This window comes from Penicillium odoratum (genome assembly GCF_028828045.1).
Source record: "Penicillium odoratum strain IBT 22623 chromosome Unknown utg000005l_segment0_segment0, whole genome shotgun sequence".
In the NCBI taxonomy this organism is placed as follows: domain Eukaryota; kingdom Fungi; phylum Ascomycota; class Eurotiomycetes; order Eurotiales; family Aspergillaceae; genus Penicillium; species Penicillium odoratum.
In genome coordinates this window covers 6,548,945-6,571,679 of record NW_026643147.1, presented here as the reverse complement: position 1 = coordinate 6,571,679, position 22,735 = coordinate 6,548,945, and the positions used below count along the sequence as shown (strand labels likewise).

General features: G+C 50.4%; 10 protein-coding genes across 10 annotated transcripts; 1 reads left to right on the top strand and 9 right to left on the bottom strand.

Annotated features, from left to right (window-relative positions):
• Positions 1–984: 984 nt before the first annotated feature.
• Positions 985–1,963, bottom strand: eb1 (microtubule-binding protein BIM1; the record flags this gene model as incomplete). The annotated part of the gene is made up of 5 exons (XM_057141985.1): positions 985–1,047; positions 1,104–1,576; positions 1,644–1,721; positions 1,828–1,862; positions 1,908–1,963. 5 exons carry the CDS (start codon positions 1,961–1,963, stop codon positions 985–987), a joined length of 705 nt encoding a protein of 234 aa, XP_056995991.1.
• Positions 1,964–2,673: 710 nt separating this feature from the next.
• Positions 2,674–4,779, bottom strand: N7520_008050 (F-box/WD repeat-containing protein; the record flags this gene model as incomplete). The annotated part of the gene is made up of 2 exons (XM_057141984.1): positions 2,674–3,992; positions 4,044–4,779. 2 exons carry the CDS (start codon positions 4,777–4,779, stop codon positions 2,674–2,676), a joined length of 2,055 nt encoding a protein of 684 aa, XP_056995990.1.
• A 1,251-nt stretch (positions 4,780–6,030) lies between these two features.
• Positions 6,031–7,325, bottom strand: N7520_008049 (NAD(P)-dependent alcohol dehydrogenase; the record flags this gene model as incomplete). The annotated part of the gene is made up of 5 exons (XM_057141983.1): positions 6,031–6,908; positions 6,959–7,000; positions 7,053–7,112; positions 7,165–7,192; positions 7,251–7,325. The coding sequence occupies 5 exons, from the start codon at positions 7,323–7,325 to the stop codon at positions 6,031–6,033; spliced, it is 1,083 nt and encodes a 360-aa protein (XP_056995989.1).
• A 708-nt stretch (positions 7,326–8,033) lies between these two features.
• N7520_008048 (dihydrodipicolinate synthase family protein) lies at positions 8,034–9,047 on the bottom strand (the record flags this gene model as incomplete). The annotated part of the gene is made up of 1 exon (XM_057141982.1): positions 8,034–9,047. One exon carries the CDS (start codon positions 9,045–9,047, stop codon positions 8,034–8,036), a length of 1,014 nt encoding a protein of 337 aa, XP_056995988.1.
• A 593-nt stretch (positions 9,048–9,640) lies between these two features.
• On the top strand, positions 9,641–11,092 carry N7520_008047 (Gfo/Idh/MocA family protein; the record flags this gene model as incomplete). Its single annotated transcript, XM_057141981.1, has 5 exons — positions 9,641–9,664; positions 9,714–9,876; positions 9,930–10,628; positions 10,682–10,772; positions 10,828–11,092. The coding sequence occupies 5 exons, from the start codon at positions 9,641–9,643 to the stop codon at positions 11,090–11,092; spliced, it is 1,242 nt and encodes a 413-aa protein (XP_056995987.1).
• Positions 11,093–11,319: 227 nt separating this feature from the next.
• N7520_008046 (putative PHD finger domain protein) lies at positions 11,320–13,368 on the bottom strand (the record flags this gene model as incomplete). The annotated part of the gene is made up of 2 exons (XM_057141980.1): positions 11,320–11,460; positions 11,512–13,368. 2 exons carry the CDS (start codon positions 13,366–13,368, stop codon positions 11,320–11,322), a joined length of 1,998 nt encoding a protein of 665 aa, XP_056995986.1.
• A 608-nt stretch (positions 13,369–13,976) lies between these two features.
• On the bottom strand, positions 13,977–15,161 carry N7520_008045 (putative transcription regulator PAB1642; the record flags this gene model as incomplete). Its single annotated transcript, XM_057141979.1, has 1 exon — positions 13,977–15,161. One exon carries the CDS (start codon positions 15,159–15,161, stop codon positions 13,977–13,979), a length of 1,185 nt encoding a protein of 394 aa, XP_056995985.1.
• A 594-nt stretch (positions 15,162–15,755) lies between these two features.
• Positions 15,756–16,206, bottom strand: N7520_008044 (uncharacterized protein; the record flags this gene model as incomplete). Its single annotated transcript, XM_057141978.1, has 2 exons — positions 15,756–15,960; positions 16,031–16,206. 2 exons carry the CDS (start codon positions 16,204–16,206, stop codon positions 15,756–15,758), a joined length of 381 nt encoding a protein of 126 aa, XP_056995984.1.
• Positions 16,207–16,699: 493 nt separating this feature from the next.
• N7520_008043 (putative forkhead transcription factor Fkh1/2) lies at positions 16,700–18,998 on the bottom strand (the record flags this gene model as incomplete). The annotated part of the gene is made up of 3 exons (XM_057141977.1): positions 16,700–16,766; positions 16,831–18,782; positions 18,885–18,998. 3 exons carry the CDS (start codon positions 18,996–18,998, stop codon positions 16,700–16,702), a joined length of 2,133 nt encoding a protein of 710 aa, XP_056995983.1.
• A 1,614-nt stretch (positions 18,999–20,612) lies between these two features.
• Positions 20,613–22,574, bottom strand: pacC (putative C2H2 transcription factor PacC; the record flags this gene model as incomplete). Its single annotated transcript, XM_057141976.1, has 2 exons — positions 20,613–22,289; positions 22,347–22,574. The coding sequence occupies 2 exons, from the start codon at positions 22,572–22,574 to the stop codon at positions 20,613–20,615; spliced, it is 1,905 nt and encodes a 634-aa protein (XP_056995982.1).
• Positions 22,575–22,735: the final 161 nt, after the last annotated feature.

Here is a 22,735-nt window from a genome sequence, read left to right as displayed (position 1 = left end):
AAGGAGCGACCGCGCGGCCTAGTCCATATTGAACATTGCAGAAGACGACTTTTCCTTGAAAGCACAAACGGTCAAGTGATATCAGCGTCGGCCCGTAAGAAACCGGCTCAGCGTGATGATCAATGCGCACTGGGCGATTGTGACACGACGTAGTCCGGTAGACCTTCTTCCTGCAAAAACAGTGACTCGGTAGAGTATGTCTTGAGAGTGGGGGGAGGAGAGAAAAGAAGAGGAAAAAGGAAATGAGTGGAACGGCCAGACCGGGACCCAGCGCTCCCCTAATCGAAGCTAAGTCCCGACCCGCGTGGATGACGAACTAGCCCGGGATGGGGGGGGGCCAAAGTGGAATTTTCTGATTTTTCCCTACACTTGGGGCTAAAGACCACAAAGATGAATATGTCCCAGAGAGAAAGCAAATTGAATCAGAGGACATCTTTGTTTATTTGGAGGAAAAAGCATAAAGATGCGAGGAGAACCAACGGACTCTTTGAAAAAGGAATAGTGACGCTGCAGGTACACGAGTGATGTGACCAATCAAAAACGTCAAAGTGGATAGTGCCGAGAGGTTCTGGCCAGCCACTGGCAACACTAGGCTATATTTAGACTAGTGTACCACGCAGGTTTAATTATCTGTAAGGACCTATTAATACAATTGCTCTACCCCTAAAACCAAGTAATACTCTATCTAGTCAACTCTTCTAGCTGGTGCTAAGTATCTACAGATTCAAACATTAAAGATCTATAGGGATATACTTATCTCGGGGCGAATCATTTGGGAACGTGGAAGCAATCCAAATAGTGACTTTGGGACCGAATGATTTGATTACTTAATACTCCGGGACCAATCAATAGCCTGAAACAATCATTTCTCTACTCTCTGTACTTCAGACACATTCACAGTCTGCTCTACTTGAGAAACACACATGGGGGTATTTATTCAACGGGACACTCGCACTTTCTTCTTTCCAGTCCCTATTTTGCCGCTTAGAACGTCTCCAGTTCATCGGCCACACCCTCTTCCGCCTCAGCCGGGATCTCGAATCCATCCTATCAATAAAATTAGCCTCATAGTGGATGAGCACAAGGACAAAACATAAACTTACCTCAGTCGAGTACAGAATTCCCTGAATGTGCTTCACCAGCGTATCCTCTTCCTTCTCCAGCTCTGGGTCGGCCTCAATAGCGGTCTGCAGCAACAGCTCAATATCGCGCAACTTGGCAAAGTAGAAGTCCCGCTCCTTCTCAAGACCAGCGATGGCCTCCTTCTGAGTGGCAATCTCCTGTGTCAGGGCAGCGGTGTTGGGGCCGGCAGTGGCAACCCGGGGACGAGCAGCAGATGTGACCGGTGTAGCTCCACGGCGAGAGCCCGCCGAGGGTGCGCGTGATGAGGCTGAAGCGGAACCAGCGGGAGCACCGGACGCCTTCCGTCGGCTAACAGCATCGTAATCACCACCAGGGTAGTGCTGGTCCCAGTATTTCTTAACCCACTGGAGGAACTCCAGGTTATCTTGCATGCGGCATTTGCTGAGGGACTGGACGGGAATAGGCTTCTCTATACCATGGCGGGCAAACACGTCTGGATGGAGGTTAGGCACGTCAGAATGGGGGAATGGCGGGGACCGAGATCGGCTTGTCGGACATACTCTGGAGGACCTTGAAGTTCTGCAGGTAGGCGTATTCGGTGTTGACATTGAACTTGACCCGCGACATGGGCACGTCCACTAGAAAAAAATCCCCGCATCAGTAAAGCCAATCCAACGCTTTTTTTTCTTTCCCCTTTTACGCCTGGCCACTAGTCGATGACCTTTCAATCAAGGCTACACTCACTGAATATGGAATCAAAGATCTGACATAGCGCGGCACTGTATAGAATATCCAAAATCCTCCGTCAGTCACACTCTTCTAACCGATTCTTTGTCCAGTCCTCGAGAGGGAGCTTGTCGATCCGTACCCAGTTCCGCATTGTTCAATCTTGGTAATGTTCAACTGGAGCAGGTTGTTCAACCAAGCCAGAAGCTCTTGTCTAAATATATATCGTGGTTAGTTCATGATTAACGCGCCATGTCGATTGACGATAGGGGGTGAAAGCCGAACCTGGATTCACCCATGGTGGGGTAATGATAGCCGCAGCCGAAGTGTAAAGAAAAGGAGAGGAAAAGGAAGGGAGGATGGACTGGATAAGAAAAGCGCTAATTGTAGACGTGATAATGCAGAGGCAGGGCTCCTTGTTAAGGGTTACCTGTCCGTGTTGATGCAAAATGGCGACGTGATTGTTTTGATGCCAAAAACCACGGATCATGGTGGCGCTAGGAGAACATCAACCAATCACAAGGGTCTTACGTCATCTTTGTGCCTGAGGCGTGGTTCCCAAGCTTGTCCATTCATCAAAGCTATTGAACTATGAGAGGTATGTGTTGGGATAAAGGATAGCCTGCTATGTCAATGAAGATATGAACTTCATTGTGAAATGCATCGATTTGTATGAAAGCCTAAGTAAACAAGATCTATGCCTCAAATGCCGCCCTGATTTTCAAAATTTCAAAGTTCCCAATGTCAATGCCAACTCCCAAAACCCAACCATGGATTCCAACCAATCTGTCCCAGATGAAAGAACGCTAAAAAGATTTTCAAAGCAAAAATATAAAGCAAAAATATTATATAAACAGATAGAAATCACTCTTCTAAAAGATCAATCCCATCAAGACCGTAGCCGAAATCCATGATCACAGCCCGCGAATCCTGACTGGTGGCTACAATGCGCCGGTAGTCAGATTGCACATTCAGCATCCAGCTGGTAGTCCACCCAGGCAAATCAATAGATAGCTCGCCAGAGTCGGCATCAAAAACTTTGACACTCATGTCATAGCTACCGCTCACGAGACGCTTATTCATGCTGTCTAGGTGCAGCGAGCGAATTAATCCAGTGTGCCCGTGCAGTTCACTGACCATCTCACCCGTGTTGGCATCGAATTGATAGATGGTCTTGTCATTACCACCCGTCAAGATGGTACGACCGTCATCGCTGAATTCAACACAGGCTAGACCACGGTCCTTGCTGGCGAACTCCTTGACGCAGTGGCCAGATATGACGTTCCACAGCTTCGCCACGCCATCACCGCTAGCTGATACCACAAGATCACCCCGCAGTTGCACAGCATTGACCGGCCCGCGGTGACCCACAAGGTTCTTCAGGAGTTCGCCGGTCTCGCGGCTCCAGACGCAGATGGTGCTATCCTTGGAGCATGAAACAATGTAACGATCATCAAAACAGACATCCAACACACCAGCATGGTGACCGGCAAGACGACGGATCGGCTTGTAATCATTTTTAATATCCCACACAATGCAGGTGTAGTCCGACGACCCAGTGACCATGATCTCCTCGTCAAAACGCAGACAGAGAATCGAGGCACTGTGGTAGTCTAGCGGCTGTTCCATCGGTGAGATGATGGTATCCAGGGGAGTGGACGGTGGGCAGATGGTCAGAAAGGGAGACTTTCCGGTCGCTTGTTGGGCAGGGTTGTTCACCTGGCCAATTCCAGGCACCTCGCCGGGAGGGGGACCAATGACTTTGAGGCAAGGCCAAGGATAGTGGGCATCCCACACACGAATTGTGCGGTCCCGCGACCCAGTAATAATTTTGTCCTCATCGAACTGCGCGCAGTACACGCTGTCTTGATGTCCGTGCAAGTAGATTGCGGCTGCTTTGCCCTCCTTCCAGCGTTGATCAAGAGCTCGACGGACAAGAAACATTCTCTTCCAGTCTTGGTGATGATCCTTCTTCCCCAACCCCAAAGACTGCTTTTTCTTGGTTGCGGTGGAACTAGCAGGACGGCGAGGATAGGCACCGCGAAACACGGGCTTCCAAACAAAAGGAGACGATGCTTGCTGATTCCAAAGATGTGATACCAGCTCAGAGTTCAACAAAGAGGCAGGGTCCAAATGAGAAAGAACGTGAGTCATGATCTCGGCAGGCAAGTATGAAGCCGGATCTAGTATCAGTTAGCCCTAATTTCCAGGAACCGTCTGCAAGTCATCCTTACCAATTCGCTTAAAATCCGTCTCGGTGTCCGAGTCAGTGTAGTCCCGTAGATCAATTTCGATCCCACTCTCTGAATCCTGCGTCACTATAGTATCGAGGGTCTTGCCTCGCTCCGCTCGGGCCATCTCGAGCCTCGCCATCTCCATCTGTTCATTTTGTGCAGCTGCAGCAGCACGGGCCGCCGCGCCCGAGAACATGTCATTCGGAAGGATGGGCGGCTCCAATCCACGGCCTGGGATAGGGCCCGGAACCGCTGCGGTGGGCACATAGAAACCGTGTAGCGCGGAGACGCTATTCAAAGAGGGACGTCGGTTGACGCTGTAGCCATTGGTCCACGGCTCAGGCCGCACCTCCCAACTGCCAGACGCAGCATTGCGCTTGTGGGAATGTCCTGCGATTTGGTAGTTGCGGAACTCGCTATCTTCCTCTTCTCCTTGGAGACGCAGGTTATGCTTCGATGACTTGTTGCGAATAGTGACTGAAAGACGGCGTCCCAGTGCAACTAGACCATCCATTGGATGGCGCAGGCTCGAGAAGCTCTTGGCCGCACGACGCCGGGGCACGTGCGGAAAGGGCTCCACCTCCTCGACGGAAGCATTATGATCCTGACCCAGAGATTTTTCTTGCCACTCGAAGGTGTAGTCTTTGGGAAAGGGGATCTGCACCGCGGTCCGGGCTCGTGGGCGAAGGGACAGGGAGGGGCGGCGCCTCGTGGAGGTAGTCTCGCGTGGCGACATGAAGTCGATTGCGCGGATAACGGCGGATTATTAACAATTGTACTGGCGTTGGGTAGCCTTTCCCTGATCAGTGGTATATATGATCAAAACGACTGAACTTTTTTCTTCAATCCCAGTCTACTTATAAAAATGGAAGTGTATCGGGCTGAGCAGGGGCGAATCGATGTGTATGGAAAGATTGTAACAACACAACGTGCCCTGGGAGTCGAAGAAAAGGAAGAGAATGAATGTAATGGAATAAAATACAAGGAAAGAGTCAAAGGGAAAGAAAATAAACGAGGGCTGCGCAAGGAGAAATAAGGAGTAGCGGACGAATTCCAGGAAATATTGATGGGTCTGAGAGTCCGAGTCGGGCGGTGAATCGGTACTGACTGATTGGTGTTCACCTAAGTCACTATTAAGTACCGATTTTTCAAAATTGTAAGAGAAACACTAACAATTTAGATTCAAAGATACATCGCCCAGTACCCGGATCTGCAGGGAATGATTTTTTTTCAGGATCTGGGGGGCAAATCATGGGGCTGACCATATCTGCGGAGTACCGCTACCCAGGGATCCGCTATGAGTTTGCCTTCTAGCTCAAGTACCGAGTACATCATCCGTTGGGTCTCGGAGTGGCGGTTCAAGTCTGGTCCAAAACTCTGATTAATCGGGAAAAGCAGGAATGTTTGTGAGAAACGTATAGAAAGATTCCATTCTGATCTACTCCGTACATGACGCTACATTGGCGATCCTGTTCGGCCCCGGATCCACTATGGGGATGCAGATAAGACTGGAACCCCAAAAAGTTGACAAAGTTCTTGGTTCAAAAATAGCAACTTAAAATATATCCCAATTCCTTCGCCCTAAACTTGAATGTTTGGAAATTTACCGAAACAGATAGGTGGGGTGACTAAGCTTGACTTAAGTCACCCCCTAAGCCGCTCTAGGCCGGCTCAATTGATTTACAAGTATATTTTCTTTCCTGACAGGATTTATCAAATATTATTAGTAGCCTAGTAGATGGCTGAGAGAAAAAAAAATTGTGTCAATGGAATGTCGAAATTCTAAGCGAATCTGGGGACTATTTTGAACAACTCATAGAGGAGATTAGTATTATCAAAGTACTCATATATTTACCATATTGTATCCGACAAAGCCTCAAATTTCCACGTCATCATGCCTGTGCATTTCGAAATGAACAAGCTTGGAATGATATTTTATTCATCTCCACATTCATTCTTATCGCATATTCTTTACATCGGGTCATCTTCACCCGAAGACCTTCTCATAACCAGTCAAAGTAAAACGATAGCGAACATCGCCCTTCTGCATCCGCTCCATAGCCTCCTTCAACCCCTGCTCCCCAATAGCAATCTCTTCAACCCAACCCTTAAGACCCTTATCCGCAGCCAGCTGCAGCATCTCCAGCATCTCACGACGACTTCCAAGATGACTGGCTCCGATAAGCACACCATTAGAAATCAAGTTTTGCGCCTTGATAACCTGTCCCTCCTCCTCAGGCAATCCAACACTAATCCACCTTCCATGAACATCCATCATAGACAGATACCGCGCCAAATCAAATCCCTCAGAAGAATTGGCACAGTTAACAATCAAATCAAAGGAAAACTGATGCGGTACCTCCCAGCCCGCCTCAGCAGTAGCAATATACCCATCAGCACCAAGCTTCCGCGCATCGGCCTCCTTAGCCCGCGATCGCGAAATCGCCCACACCTCCGCTCCCAACGCCTTAGCAAACATGATTCCAAAGTGTCCGATTCCACCCAGTCCAACGATACCGACCTTCTTCCCAGGTCCCGCACCATTGCGCACAAGTGGCGAGTAAGCCGTTAATCCGGCACACAACATCGGCGCAACCGTGTTACTCTCCAGTGCGTCGGGGATGGGGAAGACCCAGTGTTCGTGTGTGCGTACATGAGAGGAGTAACCGCCTTGGCTGACGATGCCGGTCTCTGGCCACTCGGATCCATATGTGTCCATCATTCGCACGGGGCAGTAGGTTTCGTTGTCGTTGAGGCATTGCTTGCACTCGCCGCAGGAGTAGGATTGGGCGCCAACACCGACGCGCTGGCCTTCTTTAATTAGGGTAACCTTGGGTCCGACGCGGATGGCACGACCGATGATTTCTAGGAGATGTTAGTTGCTTGATTTATGGATATCTTACTTGGGGGCTTACCGTGTCCGACGCAGAGAGGAAATTTCTGGTCTCCCCATCCACCTGTATGACTTGTGAGTTTTTGTAACGATTGGTATTCAGAGTAATTTCTTACCACTGATGGTGTGGACATCACTGCCGCACACGCCGCATGCCTCGATCTTGACGTCGACATCTAATTGATACGTTAGCGATGAGCCAAGTCATTGGGGTGTCTCTTGACGTACCATGGTCACCGAAAGGCTTCAACTTGAACTGTTCATTGGAGAGTAATTGTTAGAGCCTTCGAGAGATTTTAGAAGATTCAACTCACGAATCGCTTCTTGAAGTCGGTAAAGGATTCAGGTCCATCAACCTGGAAGCCTTCAGCTTCCTCGGGGTAAGGCATGATGTAAACAGTTCAATTGAATTTGAAAGGTCTCAGAAAAGTCCAAAGTGATAGATTGAAAGGCTTTAGAATTGACAGAGTTGAAAATGAAAAGAAGAAAAGACAAGAAAACAGGAAAGGGAGTGGGGGGTATATCACACAAGAAAAAACCTTCTCATCTTAGAGCGTCACCCTCGCTCCGTATAACCATTGTGGCACAGTATCCACTCGAAATCAAGTCAATGAATATTCTCGTCCGAGAGAAGATCTTGATCTACCAATACTGGATACTCCACGAATTACATTTAATAACTCAACACGGGATATCGGCCGACCTCCCCGGAACAGTCATGCTAAAGTTTTAGTTCAGGACTATCAGTCCCGAATGATTCGGAATGGATACTTTTAACTAACATGACCGGGCATCTACTATCCCGATCAAACGGTAAGGTAGAGCGTGGGGTGGTTTCCGTGGGGCAGAAAATGATAAACAGTCTCGTATCAACTCCGACCTGGGTTTCTCCACCTATAAGAATCACCGGAGAAACTGGACCCGCCATGATGCCCATGGAGCTTATCGTAATCGATAAGGTGTGCATTAGGAGGGTTTATTCTAGTCCGGTACTTCGGGCTAAAGAGATTCATGAGAGAAGTTTGATTTTAAATTGAATTCCAATTCATTTATAATTATAACTGAAATATGTATGTCCATTTCTTTGCAAGTCATAATTATACCACATCCTTCAACGACAGCTCTACATCCAATGCAGACTTAATTTTATCGGCAACTTCCTTAGCCTGAGCATCGCTGAGGCGGGCCAGAGGTCGGCGAGGGTAGCCTCCATATCCATAGTAGGACTGGATGGCAGACTTAGTGCCAGGAATAGCAGCCTTGGTGAGAACCCAGTCAGCAGCGCTAAGCTGTTGCTGCGCCTCAATAGCCTCAGCAAGACGGCCCTCAGACCAGAGGTTGAAGATGCGCACACAAAGACGCGGGATAACATTAGCACCACCGGCCAGAATGGCAGAACCACCAGACACGAGGGTCTGGAGAGCAAAATCGGCGATACCGCCAAAGGCGACGTAGGGGTGCTTGGCGTTAGGCTTGGAGACTGTGGGGGCGGCACGCTGGGTGGGGGCAAGTGGGGAGGGAGGAACAATAGCACCCAGGGCGGAGGCGACGCGTGTCAACTTTCCGGTGTTGGCACAGGTGAACTTGGTGCCGACGATGTTGGGGTGTTCAGAGATGCGGATAATGAGATCGGAGTCCATGTCGATTCCAGCGACGGCGCCAGGGTAGTTGTAGAGGATGAGAGGGACCGGGGAGCCATCGGCCACGGATGTGAAGTACTCGTACAGAGTCTCGTCGTTGCCAACGGCGCCACGGTAGTAGCTTGGGGGAACAATAAGGGCGTACTCGCCGCCAGCAGCAGCGACCTGCTTGCATAGCTCGATGGTGCCTCGGATACTGTTTTCACTGGCACCGGAGATGACGGGCACATTCTGGAAGCCGGCCTCGTCGAGGGCTGATCGGGTCTCTCGAGTGACGGTCATGCGCTCCTCATTTGTAAGGTGAACAGCTTCGCCGTTGGATCCCATAGTGACGAGACCAACCAGGCCAGCCTTGGCCAGGCGAACGGCGTGACGGCGGATAGAAGCAACATCGAGATTCTCAGTGACGGGATCGAAGAAAGTCATAGTCGGGGCATAGACGCCAGGTCGGAGGGGAGTGAGTTGCGACATGATGCTGATAATTGATTAGCTCCAGGCTAGAGTAGTATATTTGGTTGACTTACAATGTTGATTATGAATATACTGTAAAGCAAGAAAACAGGAAATACCTGGCTGCTTATTTGCTTTTAATGGTCCGGCAGCCATTGTCCTTCCCCCACGTTCGGCGAATTCTCCGAGCGTTATGTTTGGCGGAGAATTTTATTCCACCAATCATTGGGATTGAAGTAAATGTGGGGGGGGGGGGGTATCGTGGATGAGGGGTCGTTGATTGCGAAATTAATGAAATTAGACAGAGTACTGTCGAGATGAATAGCGAACGAAGAATGTAATTGAAGTAAGAGAGAGGACCATTGATCTTCTACCTAGATAGCATTTAATCTGATTAAGAATCACTTCAAATTTCAAGAATATAGAAAGAATCTACTCCAGAAAGTGTTGAACGTCGGTTCACGATAAGATATGACATCGGCTATTGACGTTATTCCATTCAAATGCCGGAAGATTTATTTCCAAGCCCATCACTCCGTCAGACTTTTCTATTTCTATATTTACTCCTCCTCATCCTCCTAATATTCTCCAATCCTCTACACCTCGAAAAAATCATGGCTCCTCCTAACGTATTGATGGTGAGTACAATTGCCGATGGCCCCGCATACAGCAAGCTAATCTCACCAGGTCGGTACCGGCGAGTACACCACCGGCTTCGTCGGCGGTGGCGCCTCAGGCTCAGACAAGAAGGTCGGCGTCGTCGGCCTGAGTCTCTTCGATCTACGCCGACGAGGCAAAGTCGCCGACCTAAGCATGGTCGGCGTGTCTGGCAAGAAGTTCCCCGGAATCCGTAAGTAAACGACTCGCAAACCAGCCCAATTGAAACCAGCTAAACAAACAAAGGCGACCACCTCCATCGCAACATCTGCCAAGTCTACAATGGCCTCGACACATCCTTCGCCTCCTTCCCAGCAGACGACCAAACAGACCCAGACGCTTACAAGACAGCCATCGATGCCCTCCCAAAGGGCTCCGCAATCACAATCTTCACCCCCGACCCAACTCACTTCCCAATCGCCCTGTACGCCATCGAGCGCGGCATCCATGTCATGATCACCAAGCCCGCAACCCAGCGTCTAGCTGACCACCTCACTCTCGTCGACGAAGCTCGCAAGCACGGCGTCTTCGTCTTCATCGAGCACCACAAGCGATTCGATCCTGCGTACTCTGATGCCCGCGCTAAGGCACGCTCCCTTGGCGATTTCAACTACTTCTACAGCTACATGAGCCAGCCGAAGAGTCAGCTTGAGACTTTCAAGGCGTGGGCGGGTCGGGAGTCTGATATCTCGTACTACCTGAACAGTCACCATATTGATATTTGTGAGAGTATGGTGCCGGATTACAAGCCTGTGCGGGTCACGGCTACGGCTTCGCAGGGTACAGCTGAGGCGTTGGGCTGTGTGCCTGAGACAGAGGATACTATTACTCTGCTTGTCGAGTGGAGACGTCGTGATAACCCCGCAAAGATTGCTACGGGTGTTTACACGGCTAGTTGGACAGCACCGCAAAATGCGGGTGTGCACTCTAACCAGTACTTCCACTGTATGTGTTTCTCCTTTGGCGGGCGATTTGGTATATTTACTGACCGGTTATAGACATGGCGGCCAATGGTGAGATTCGGGTGAACCAGGCTAAGCGCAGCTATGATGTGACCACCGACGATCAAGGTTTGATCTGGGTCAACCCGTAAGTTGGGGTATATGCGAAACATATCTCAGAAAGCTTACTGACATCATTCCAGATTCTATATGCGCTACGCTCCCGACGAGGAAGGAAACTTTGGCGGCCAGACCGGCTACGGCTATGTCAGCTTTGAGAAGTTCATTGATGCCGTGACAGCACTCAATGAGGGCCGCGTGACACTTGATCAGCTCGATGCTCGTGCCCTTCCTACTCTGAAGAACACAATTGCGACCACAGCGATTCTCGATGCAGGCCGCAGGTCATTGGATGAGCGCCGGCCAGTGGAGATTGTGTCCGAGGGAGATAAGTGGGAACTCAAGTAAAATTGATCGTAAATATGCACAGTGAATGAAGAATACACCGAATAAATCTACCAATTGTGTAGGGAAAATAAAGAAAGATTGATAAACCATTGAGAAATCCCCCCCTTGAGCTTAAGAACTCCGTATTCAATTCCACGCCAGAACACAAAAAACCATGAAATAAAGAGCAAAAGCTTGGAATCGCAGCAACGTCCTGTGGTATCATGCAAGAAAATTCCCTGAAAAATTCAGCGCCGCGATCCACCCCTAACAATCCCATCTGAACCCTTGCTAAACTTGACGCGGCACTCTGGACAGTACCATTTGGCCGTGCGCGAAGGCACCTCGGATAGACCAATACAGTCAAGGTGGAACCATTCACGATCACACTACAGTCAGTTAGTACAATGCATCAAGACGGACATCAATTTACAACTTACATCTTGGTTTTCACAGCAGATCATGGTTCCAAAGCTCACATCCCCACAAAGACAGTAACGCGGCTCGTTGGCATTGATCTCCTCAAGGACCCCATCCTCATCAACACGAACATCCTGAGAGTTGGGAACCAGAATGCGCTTCTTGCTTGGTTTCGCCTTACGATGACCGTAACTAACAGCCGCGCCACCGTCCTGGCCAGTGGAAACTGGGCCAGGAGCGGGGCGTTTTCGTCGGCGCGCAGGAGCAGGAACGCTGGGGGCATGAGACGTCTCTCGAACCGGGGTTTTGCGAGCAGGAGTAGCACTTTTAATCCGAAGATCTCGGCCGCCAGCTATCGCAATAGGGAAGGCACCTGATGCGCCTCTGGGTTCGCTCAGTGCCGCGGCTGCAGACCGTCTGGAAGAGGGCCGGGTGACTGGTGGAGTAGGTGTTGTGACCGGTTGAACAGCTGATTTGACAGAACGTTTTGATCCAGTTGGCGAAGGCAATGGCGGTGATACCTTTACTTCAGCAGGTTCCAGGGGTGCAATTTCAGGCACCGGTGCATTCGTCGCATCTGCTGATCCACTGCTGGGAGCCCCTCGGTCAGATCTGCGGCGTGATTTCGACGATGGTGCCGGCACTGGTGTTGGTACAGAAACAGACTCGAGAGCCGAGTCCAATACATCATCCTCAACTGCGATTTCCTCTCGCTTTCTCTTTCGTGATGATCGGTTTGCCGAGTTTCCTTGAGCAGGAGCTGGTTTAGTGCTAATGGCTATATCTCCTCCGTTAGCTGCCGCTTCTCGCGCCAACAATTCACGTTTCAGTTTCTTCGCCTCATTCAACTTCATGCCTCGGTTGCTCAGCTTGGTTTCTTCCATATCTTTTAGCTTCTCGCCCCGATGATTTTCTTCTATATTATCACAATCAAGGAAAGGAGCCCCAGTCTCTTCGGCCAAGAGTTTCGCAACTCGGTATGCCTCCCAGCCACGACCTGAAAGTGCCAACTCACGCTGGATCATGACATCACTAGGCTGCCACATGGCATTCTTCTTCATCTTCTTTCGCAGTCTAGTCATTTCCCAGTCCGTCAGTCTCATCCAAGGCAGATCTTCACTGCCAATCTGCGCATCTGGGGGCGGGGGTTTCAACGATGCAATAGCAATAGCTGTCGAGGCTGCAACCCCTGAGCTAGGGCGTCGCTGCTTCTCTTTCTTTGGGGGCCTGGGTTTATGAACAGGAGGCAATTCCGCATCTGCATCGGACTGCTCTGTGCTAGCAATTGGGGAATCCGGATTAAAGTCGGCAAATTGCTCTATTCCCACGCGTCGCGACCTCGACTTCTGGGTTCCGCTCTTCTTGCGATTATCCAGGCGCAGGGTGATACGCGTTGTGGACCCGCCCGATTTCTTGTCCTTGCGCGCGCGCTTCGGGGTAGGTTCTGGCGGCGGCGATGGCTCCACTGAAGGGGGTCGTGGAAGTGTTTCTAGCTTCTGTCGAATGCAGCTCAAGCGGTCGAAGTGGCGATCCACGACATCGTAGAGGCGGCAGGCCTCTGCATAGGCGGATTCGCGGGCATTGACGGCACGGTCCAGTTGATGCGAGATTTCACGGCGCAAGGAGATCGCGCTTGGGCGCTCATCGAGGGGAAGGTCGGGGAGCTGGCCGTAGGTTTTGCTCAGGTTGTGTACTTCTTGCGCGGAGTCGAGGTAGCGATTATCGAGGCCTCGGATGAGGGTCAGGGAGCGCATGAGATCAGCTGGAAGATACTCCGTGTAATCTATGAAATCAGTCACAGTGGCTTGCGCGTCAGGGTCAAAAGGGCCATCTAAGATGACCCCGCCACTGTGGTCGGTCTCGTCGGTCATGGGCATCCTTGTGGATGAGACGCGTATCGGGTGACGCGAGAATTTGTGGAATAGGAGAGGGAAATTAATGTCGATTTAAATGGAACAACACGCAGACACGCACCACATAAGCGAAGTGGCCGGACAAGGTCAGCTCAAGCTCCTGCAGCTGCCGTTAACATTAGCACTGGGGTTCTCAAGTGGAGTCGGTTTGTTTGGCTTAGGTAAGCATACTAACTCCACTTTCATGTCAGAATAACCGATTTTAGCGCATTTGATTTGTCAATCTATTCAAACATCGCCATATCTCCCTGCCGAAATAGTTCAACGCAATAATTTGCTTGACGGCAGATTTTATATATACATATGTCACCTGGCCAGTTATATTGCTTCGAAGGCTATCTTGCGGTGCAATGGCATCATTTATATAAATTTCCCAAGGATCTAGCCTTCAGACTATTCACACCGTCTGATATTACATATGATACATCATTTCCTTCTATTTTAGTCGAATTCAGAACTTTGATTAGTCCGTAAACCCGCATTTAAGATGTATGTTCAGGTACTAGGCAGGTGTTTAGAACATTTGTTGAGTCCTGTGAATAACCTTGGAACAATAGAAGCCGTGTAGGTCCTTAATCCATGACTGGCCAAAAGCGCTCCTCCAGCCACACAACCTGCCTCCACCACTCCAAACATCGCCCACGCATCATCTCGCACTCCTCCGCACCCTTACACTGACTCGCCAAAAGGTTCAATACCTCCCCAATCCTATCCACAAACTCCTCAAACTCATCACTCGACCAATTAGGAATGAACTTCTCCCTCAAAGCACCCCCATCCGCATCATTAGACCCATCATCAGTCTCCGCCCTTGCCTTCAAAAATGCCGCCGCATACTTCCAAGACTGCAGATAACACACTTCCGTCGCCCACAACACAGCCAATCCCTCGATAATGGGAACACCTGCACTCCCCGCCGACATGAACATATCGATATACGCACGCGTACTGCGAGTCGCAGCAAAGACAACAGGCCCACCGCGCTCCAACGGCGGGATAGACTCAGTATGACCACCAGAAGAAGGCTTCACAGGCTCTCCCTCGGATTTACAGATGTCGGAGGTGGAGGCAGCACCAGTATTAGACACAGTCGAGGACGGGTTACACACCTCGCCACTAGCCTGCATCTGACATTCACCCTGAGACCTGCAAAGACGGTGCAGGACACTATCACCAGAATCCAGTTCTCCAGATTCGATAGTCGAGACAGAAAGATCATGCTCATCTTTGCAACTCTCATTTCCACCAGTCTTGCTACTCCCACTCGCTTTGCCGCCCCCTGCACCGGCAGCCCCGGTAAATCCAGGACAAGAACCCGAGCCCGTAGTCGAGATCTGCGCGGAGGTAGTAATTCGTCCAGAGCCATTGCCGGCGAGACCGAGTCCGCCTTCATCAGCCGAGATGGCGGAGAGGTCGAGATCATATTCCTTGGCAGTGGACTCGAAGAAGCGGAGTTCCGTACGGATGTTCACGAGGGCGTCGATGAGGACATCAACGGCTTGTTGGTCCGCCGTTGAGGCGAAGACGACATTTGGTTTTACGGCAAGAGAATCGAGGCGGATTTTTGAAAGGAGCTGGCCTATAAAGCGGATGTAGGATTGAGCGTACAGTCTATCTTGGGAGAGCCATTGGGAGAGGGTTGTTTTGGGTAGGGTGCCTTTGCCGGCGGCGGCGAGGAAAGGATGGGTTGTTGCACGGGTGAGGGATTGAGGGGAGCTTTGTAGAAGCCAGGTTGTCAAAGGACCCTGGCTTGACATTTTGGCCGTTGTAGTCAGGAGAGGTGGTTGAGTTTTTAATTAAAGTTAAGTTAGGAGGGGCAATGGGAGTAAAGAGCTGCAGTGGGGCTGATGTGGTTATTGCGTCAGTGCCACAAGCTAGTTCCGGGGGTATACAATCTCGAAACAGTATCAAACGTTGAAAGTGACAGATAATTAGATAAAATTCCATGATGAGCATACATCATAAAGTCCTAGAAGTTACTGTAGGCTGGAGCGAGCCATTTCTACTAGGAAATTTCATACCTAGTAGGGATGAAACATTTGAATGAGGCTTTAGTACGTACCTCCTAAGCGTAGGCATTAGAAGAAACATGGCTAGGAAATATACACAGGATTTGGCATACCTAGTATTTATACTTGGGCTTTATAAAATATATGGCATTGCTGCAATCAAAAAGAACCTGTTGACACTGCTATTGCATATACTTCAGGTTCACCATATCCTACATCGTGTCTAGACCCAATGAATATATACATATTCCGAAACTTCCCACTAATAGATGGCCTGAAATCAAATCCCACGACACGATACAACGATATGCTCTTGCCTTACATAGATTGCTTCAGGACTACTCACCATACACGATCCCACCAAAGAGCCGCACCAGCCACCACAGCCATGGAGACTTCAAAAGCCGCAACCTGGACCCAATTTCCTCCAGCCCTGTACATAACAAACGCAGCAACAAGACGAGAAGGCACCGAGGAAGCCATGATGAGACTATCCCGCTGATAAGTCGAAATCAGATAGTATGTTCCCAAAGCAAAGGAGGTTAGACTAGAATATCATGTACTATCTTAGAGAATCATTCTCGAGTCAACATTGAATTTGAATATTCCATACATACCCAATGCACTGCACGGCACCTTCAGGGGTTCCGCTAAGCGAAGAGCCTGGGAAATTTGCTGCTGCGGATGGATAGAGGATGGTGTAGAAGGCGTTTCCTAAGAGGAAAACGCCCTGGGCGGCGAATACTGTACTTGAAGCGCCGCCCATGCGGAGACCGAGGTTGCTCAGAGACATCGTTCAAGTTCCTTTTGCGAGGTAAACATATGTGTATTTAGTAGTAGGTGGTACTTGTGACTCAAACCCTGTCGATCAGGGTCTGTTAGTGCTTATGTAATACTCAATGCTCTTGTTATCTTAGTTAGCCAACTACCAACTACGCAAAAGACAACTTCCACTTTACACATTGTATGTTGATATCATACATTGATAGCTGCGCGTTCATACAAAGCCACCTTGGCTTCGGCTTGAGATAGGTAATTGGAAAAAAAAGCAAAACTGCAACCGGAAAAACAACGCCCAACCGCCAGAAACTTTCATAACCCCCAAACACCGATCTCAGCACCGGGATACGCGGCAAAGACACAAAAGGAAAACAGACATAACGATACGCAGAGTCATGGATCAAGCCAGCCAACACCGGTGAATGCGGAGCAAAACAAACAAAGCAAAGCGGACGTAACATACAATCTGGGGAACATGTTATACATCATGAAATTAGAAAAAATGACTAGGTTGCTGTGGCGCGTGCTGCATTGCTTAATTGTCGATGGTATGAGCCGATGGGTTGGAATCCACTAATTTTATGTCAGTGACGATTTTTAAGGGGTGTCAGTTGAAGATAGAGCAGGGGTAGCATACCGAGCAAGATCAAAGCCATTATCATCCTCTTCCTCCTCTTCTTTCCGCGAAGTAGTCGGAACCAGATCCCCAGTGTCAGATTGTAGCGGCGGTAATGTCCTGCTTGAGCCGAGACCATTTGATGTTCCTGGTTTGCTGGGACTAGCCAGGTTCGGAGGTGGTGGACTACTGCTTGGGAAACTGCCAATGATCCGATCCCGATCATCAGCCTCGCCCTTTAGTGGACTCATATCCGGTACCGGACGCGCGGGGGTGCTGCCAATATCGGCGAATTTCCAAAACTGGGCTGGTGAGCTCATTGGCATGAACTTTGATGGGATCTGAGCGGTGCTTGGGGGAGGAAGACGGGGTTGTTGTCGTTGAGGGGCAGGGGTGATCATTGATGAAGGCCCATCGTCGTAGTATGAAGATGAGAGCACGGGTGGGGATCCGGCTACGTTATCTGACATTCCGTATCCGTGGCTGGGGTTTGTGTTCGTTGCTTGGCTCGATCCGGCTGTGTTGCGCGTGCGGGCGGGTAGAGGGGATGGTTCCTCGTAGCCTTGCGGGTTCATGTGCCGGAGTGGGTGGTCGGAGCCGAGACCACGACCGGCTCGTGAACCACGCTCCGGAGTAAACGCCTCTACGGGCGCAACGGGAAACGAGCTGAAGCCTGGAGATGAGACGGGTGGGGACTTTCTAGCCGTAGCGGGAAAAGAAGTATCAATTGAAGGGATGTGAGCACGTGCTGACGATGGAGGCTCTTTGGTCGCCGGCGATGACGGAGCTGACGATTGATTGCCCTTTCGTGCTTGCTTTTTCCTATATTCTTCACGATGCTCCACAGCAATCTGCCACTTCATTCCCTTGCCCGGCTCATCAGTTCGACGAGGAACTTTCTGGAAGGCCTTGTTCAAAGACAGGTTGTGACGAATAGAATTTTGCCAGCCACTTTGCGAGTGTCGATAGAAAGCGTATCGGTCCATAATCCAATTGTAAATGCTGTTAAGAGTAAGCTTCTCCTCTTCACTGGAGAAGATAGCCTGCGCAATCAGTGAGGCATAACTATAGGGCGGCTTGAGGTCCTTAGCCGCATCCGCACTGTAGTCAATTTCCTCTGTGCTCTCCATCATCATACCCCGGTTGTAAAGTGGAGACTGCTTAACCGTCCGCGCGCCCGCCGTATCCGGGGACCGGGGAGGCGGGGTGACGTTGCGCTTGAGGAAGTTCGGCGCTGGCGCCAATGAAGGACCACCAGATGAAGAAGGACGCGCTGACTCCGTTGTCTGCGAGGCTTGCGGATGAGCATGCTGCGACGCATCCCAAGCCACGGAAGCCGGATCCGGTTCCTGACCACTCGCAATGCGCTGCGCGCGCTCGACAAAACTAGGGTGTATATTGGGAACGTCACCAGGCGTGACAAACATCATCTGCGTATTGGCGACTTCAATGATATCGCCACAAGAAAGAATCGCATCAGCGCCGCGTTTGAGAATCGAGTTATTCAGTCGAACGCCATTGCGGCCATTCACCCGGATATGCCAGGCTGGCGCCTGCTTTCCATCATAAAAGACCTCCGCATGGAGCCGTGACACAAACTTGCTCGGACCTAAATCTACATCGACATCCGGGAGCGAACGAGCGGCAATAGTGACCGGACTGGATTGTTCAGTGGGGTGTTGTTCGCGGTCTGGTTCGCGACCGATGTTGACATGAAGCGACTTGACGTAATAGGTCCAGTCGCGGCCGGCGATTTTCGCATAGGCTTGAATACTCTGCTTGTTCTCAGTCTTGGCGTTGGAGTGATCGCGCGTGACGCGCAGTTCTTCGCGCGGGATGTTGAGGTATGAGATCACCAGGTCGACCACATCCTGGTGGGTTGACGGATCATGGTCGCCAGCTGAGTCTTCGTCATCGTCGGATTCGGGTGCCGCTTTGATAGCGGTTCGTGAGGGTGAGGCGCGGCGATCGACCTATGCGTTTAATCAATGTCAGCGAGTGTTGTTTTTTTCTAATCCCTCGGAAGATTCGGTTTCGGACCGACGGATCCTATCGCCACTGCTATCAGAACTCACCTTGCGCTTCTTTGCAGACGGACGACTAGGGGACGAGTCTGGAGCCTCTGCGTCGGAGGTTTCCTGGAGTTGGATCTCCTTCCGGCGCGCACGCCGGCGATTCGACAACGGCATCTCTATCGGTTCTTGGAGGATACAGTCGGACGATTTTAACCCAGAGGAATTTTTCCGCAAATCAGCACCTGAATGATGACCGTGGGGGATTTCGGAATTTTCAAGAATGTGGGCAATGTAGACGTTTCGAATACTCCGCAGATATTCCACAGCGGGGCAACAAAGATGAAGTTCAAGAAAGAGGCAAAGATTCCCAGACCAAAGGGAAATAAAAAACACAACAGACTAAGTCTGGATCCGGATTTGAGCGCCCCAGTTTCGGAGACACGTTCAGAGAGGTAGAACCAGAGAAAAGAGTCCGTCAGAACCACTCGATTGTGTCGGAGTTTGCCACCGCGACAGAAAACAGCAAAAAGATAGAAAAAAAGAGTTGGTGTTTTGAAGTAAAAGAATGAATAACAAAATCCCCCAAAGCTCCACAAATCAAAAAAAATACAAACACACAAACACAGAGGAGTTGGATGTAAATCGAGTGGCTGGGGATGTTGCGTTATCGATAATCCCTACGATCGACGCGATGGCGTCTGTTTGGGGTGACCGCCTTGTCGCGTGGGGAGCGTGTGATGAGTTCAAGTTTCAACACAGAACAGATGAGAAGGGAAAAAGGAAATAGGAGAAAGGAAGGGAAAAGAAGGTAAAGTAAAAGATTTCAATTTACTTAGGAAAGAAACCGAAACAGATGAAGTAAAGTGCGTTTGGCCGTAAACAGTGGTGGAGTCTTGTCACGTTGCTGTATAATACCAATGGATTTGCAGGGTATCAGCGGGGCAAATCAAGTAATACCATTACATACACATTACGTGCTCAGCGTGGGATCCACGATGTTTCCGAGTGCAGTTGGTCCATGAAGAATATCCTACGTTAGATGAGGGGCCTTAAGGTATGATTGAATGAAGATGAGAACAATTCAAATATTCTGCCTAGTCTGTACTAGATACTTGATTCCGTACTTCGTCCTCTTCATATTAAATCTATTCTATCAACCTGATATATGAAAGTTACTGGTATTCTCTACTCTCACAATTGATACGGCATTCAATTCCTGCAGAATTTACTAGTCCTTATTGACGGGGCCGACTCGATCGTTTGCGTCACAGGGCCCCGGATGCAGTTTAGTCTCACCCGTTGGAATGTTGCTTTGCCCCTTTAGGACTTGACATGTCGATCCGTGTTCACTTTACCAAATCCGGGGAGCATACCAAACAGTAGGGAGAAAACACATCGAATCATTCAAGAATCATGTAACCTTAATCCTGTTTAACCTTGTCAAGGGACGATCTCGATCTATCCTTGTTTTAGTTCCTTGTTCTAGTTCAAGTTACACTAGAGAAATGATCATTGGATGCAAACAACATGAAAAAGCCGTAAATAAACAATGTGCAGTTTTATTACTACAGATGAAATGTTTCAGTAGACCGGACTATCCAGGGAAATTGGACATGTAAAGGACAAGGGAGAGGAGACGGAACAGTAAATATAAAACAGGCGTGTTCCACCGATGAGAAGGGTGTGCTCAAGGAAAACATATGGAAAAAAGATGGGTAGAATAAAAATAAAATCAAATAGTCGTAACAGCGTTAAGATGATGGAGGCCGTAGATAAATATTGGTGTCCCTACGCACCAACACCGGGCACCTGAGTATCTCCGTCTTCGTCGAGTCCACGGAGGGTGGGATAAGAGATAGTCTCTGTGGGTTCGGGTTTGGGTTCCTCCTTGGTTGGCTCGGAGGATGCACGTGCACTACTAATCTCAATCCCCTCCATAGCCCCTTCAATGGGGGTGGGGGAATGGGCCTCGCGGTGATCGGAGTCAGGGTTGAACTGACCGGCCTCTAAGAGCTCAGACACCAGACGTCGCAAGTTCTCAAGCAATCGAACCTTCTCCACCCAAGCAACATTGACATCACGCTCAGCCACCTCGGTAGCAGCTTGTGCCGTCCGCTGGGCAGCTTCCTGGTCGGGGTCGTGGGAGGTGCCGGAGAGAGCAGGATCAATCAGACTCTCCGAGATGTTGAGGCGCTCCTTGGTCGGAGTGCGTTCGCCATCTGCCTTGCCATCACTTTCAACTTCGCGCTCAGCCGGGCGCGCACGCTGGAGAGTACCTCCGGTGTAACGACGACGATCATCGTTATCAAAGGCACCAAGCGTGGATGGGGGCGCAGCACCGGATGCAGTGGGGTAGCCGGCACCCATACTGTCAGACATGCTGGCAGATGGGAGACGAGGGTACATGCCGGCGCCACTCTCATGCGGCGGAGAAACACGCTGGTTGTGCATGGAGACAGGAGAGCGGTTCGAAGTATACGATTGTGCACTGGAGGGAGGAGTCAACGCGGGAGTACCGACAGATGGGGAGTGCGCCTGCATCATGGGTGCGGAGGTGGCCGTGACATGGCTAGGAGGTAGCTGAGTTGGCGGGGAGTGAGTGGCACGGTAGTGCATGCCAGGGTGCACGTAGTGGGCACCGGGCTGCGCAACACCAGCAGCAGCCACGTTCTCATCACTCTCGTATATAGTGTTCTGCATCTGCTCCAGGAACTGATCAATGTTGATGAGATCGTTCTTGGTGCGGACGTTGGACATCGGGGGCAGATGGTAGGCAGGGGCTTGAGAGCCACCAGGGCTGTATCCACCACCTCCACCGACAGCAACGCCAGTGGGCATGGGCTGGTACTCAGGCACGGGTCCGTTCAGGATCGGCAGCTGTAGGGCCTGCAGACCAAGCAGCCGTTGGCCCACGGCGGCGTAAGAGTTCGGGTCGAATTGGCGGCGCTTGAGATCACCGAAGAACTCGTTCAGCGCATCATATCCACGCTTACGGTCATATGATGGGGTACCATCATGGCCCTGAAGAGCATAGTAGACATTGCCGTAGGAGTGTGGGTTAGCGGGTGGGGGTGGCGCCGGGTGTGTCTGGTAGTACTGGGGTGGGGCATGAGTATAGCCTTGGTTGGTGACACCATTGATGGGGCCCTCGAAGTAGTGAGTGGCAGCGGCATAGCCCTTAGGGTTCTGGGGGAACATCATATCAGGGTGGTGCTTCAGGCCTGGCTCGGGTGACCGGATCTCCGAGTCATCAGCGTGAGTCTTGACATGCTTCTTCAAATCCTGGGGACGCTTGAAGGCCTTGCCACAGAAATCACACTTGTGCGGCTTCAGCGGGACATGGACTCGGATGTGCGAGGTGATATGATCACGTTTGACGGTGGTGGTGTTGCAAGATCCCCACTGGCAGGTCAAGTTCAAGTTGTTTGTGCTTTTGCGACCGACATGGCGCTCACAAACGTGTTCCTAATACAACCGCTGATTAGTACGCTACTCGTAAAGAGTGATCCGCGATGAGCTTACATATAGCGCTTCCGCAGTAGGACTCTTCTCTGCGCAGCCCACCCACTGGCAAGGGAGTTGCTCGCCGCCATTCATGGAGTTGTTGATGGCGGCGGTGGCGGCTGCGGCGGTTGCCGTAACCGACGCGGTCGGGGTGGTGGTGACCTGCGCCACGGAGTGTGTCTGATCAACCGGTACCGACGGCACCATTTGAGGAGTTGAAGTTTGGGGAATATTGTTCTCCGTCATGATGCCAAGAAACGGGGAGTCTTGTCGTGCTGGCGGGATGCCCAGGCACAACGATTATCAAAAATGAACCAAAAAAGGGGGAAAAGACCACCAAATGTAATACGACCACCAATATGATAACTAGGTCGTACAGAATGAAACCTGAAGTGTCCAAGTTAAGG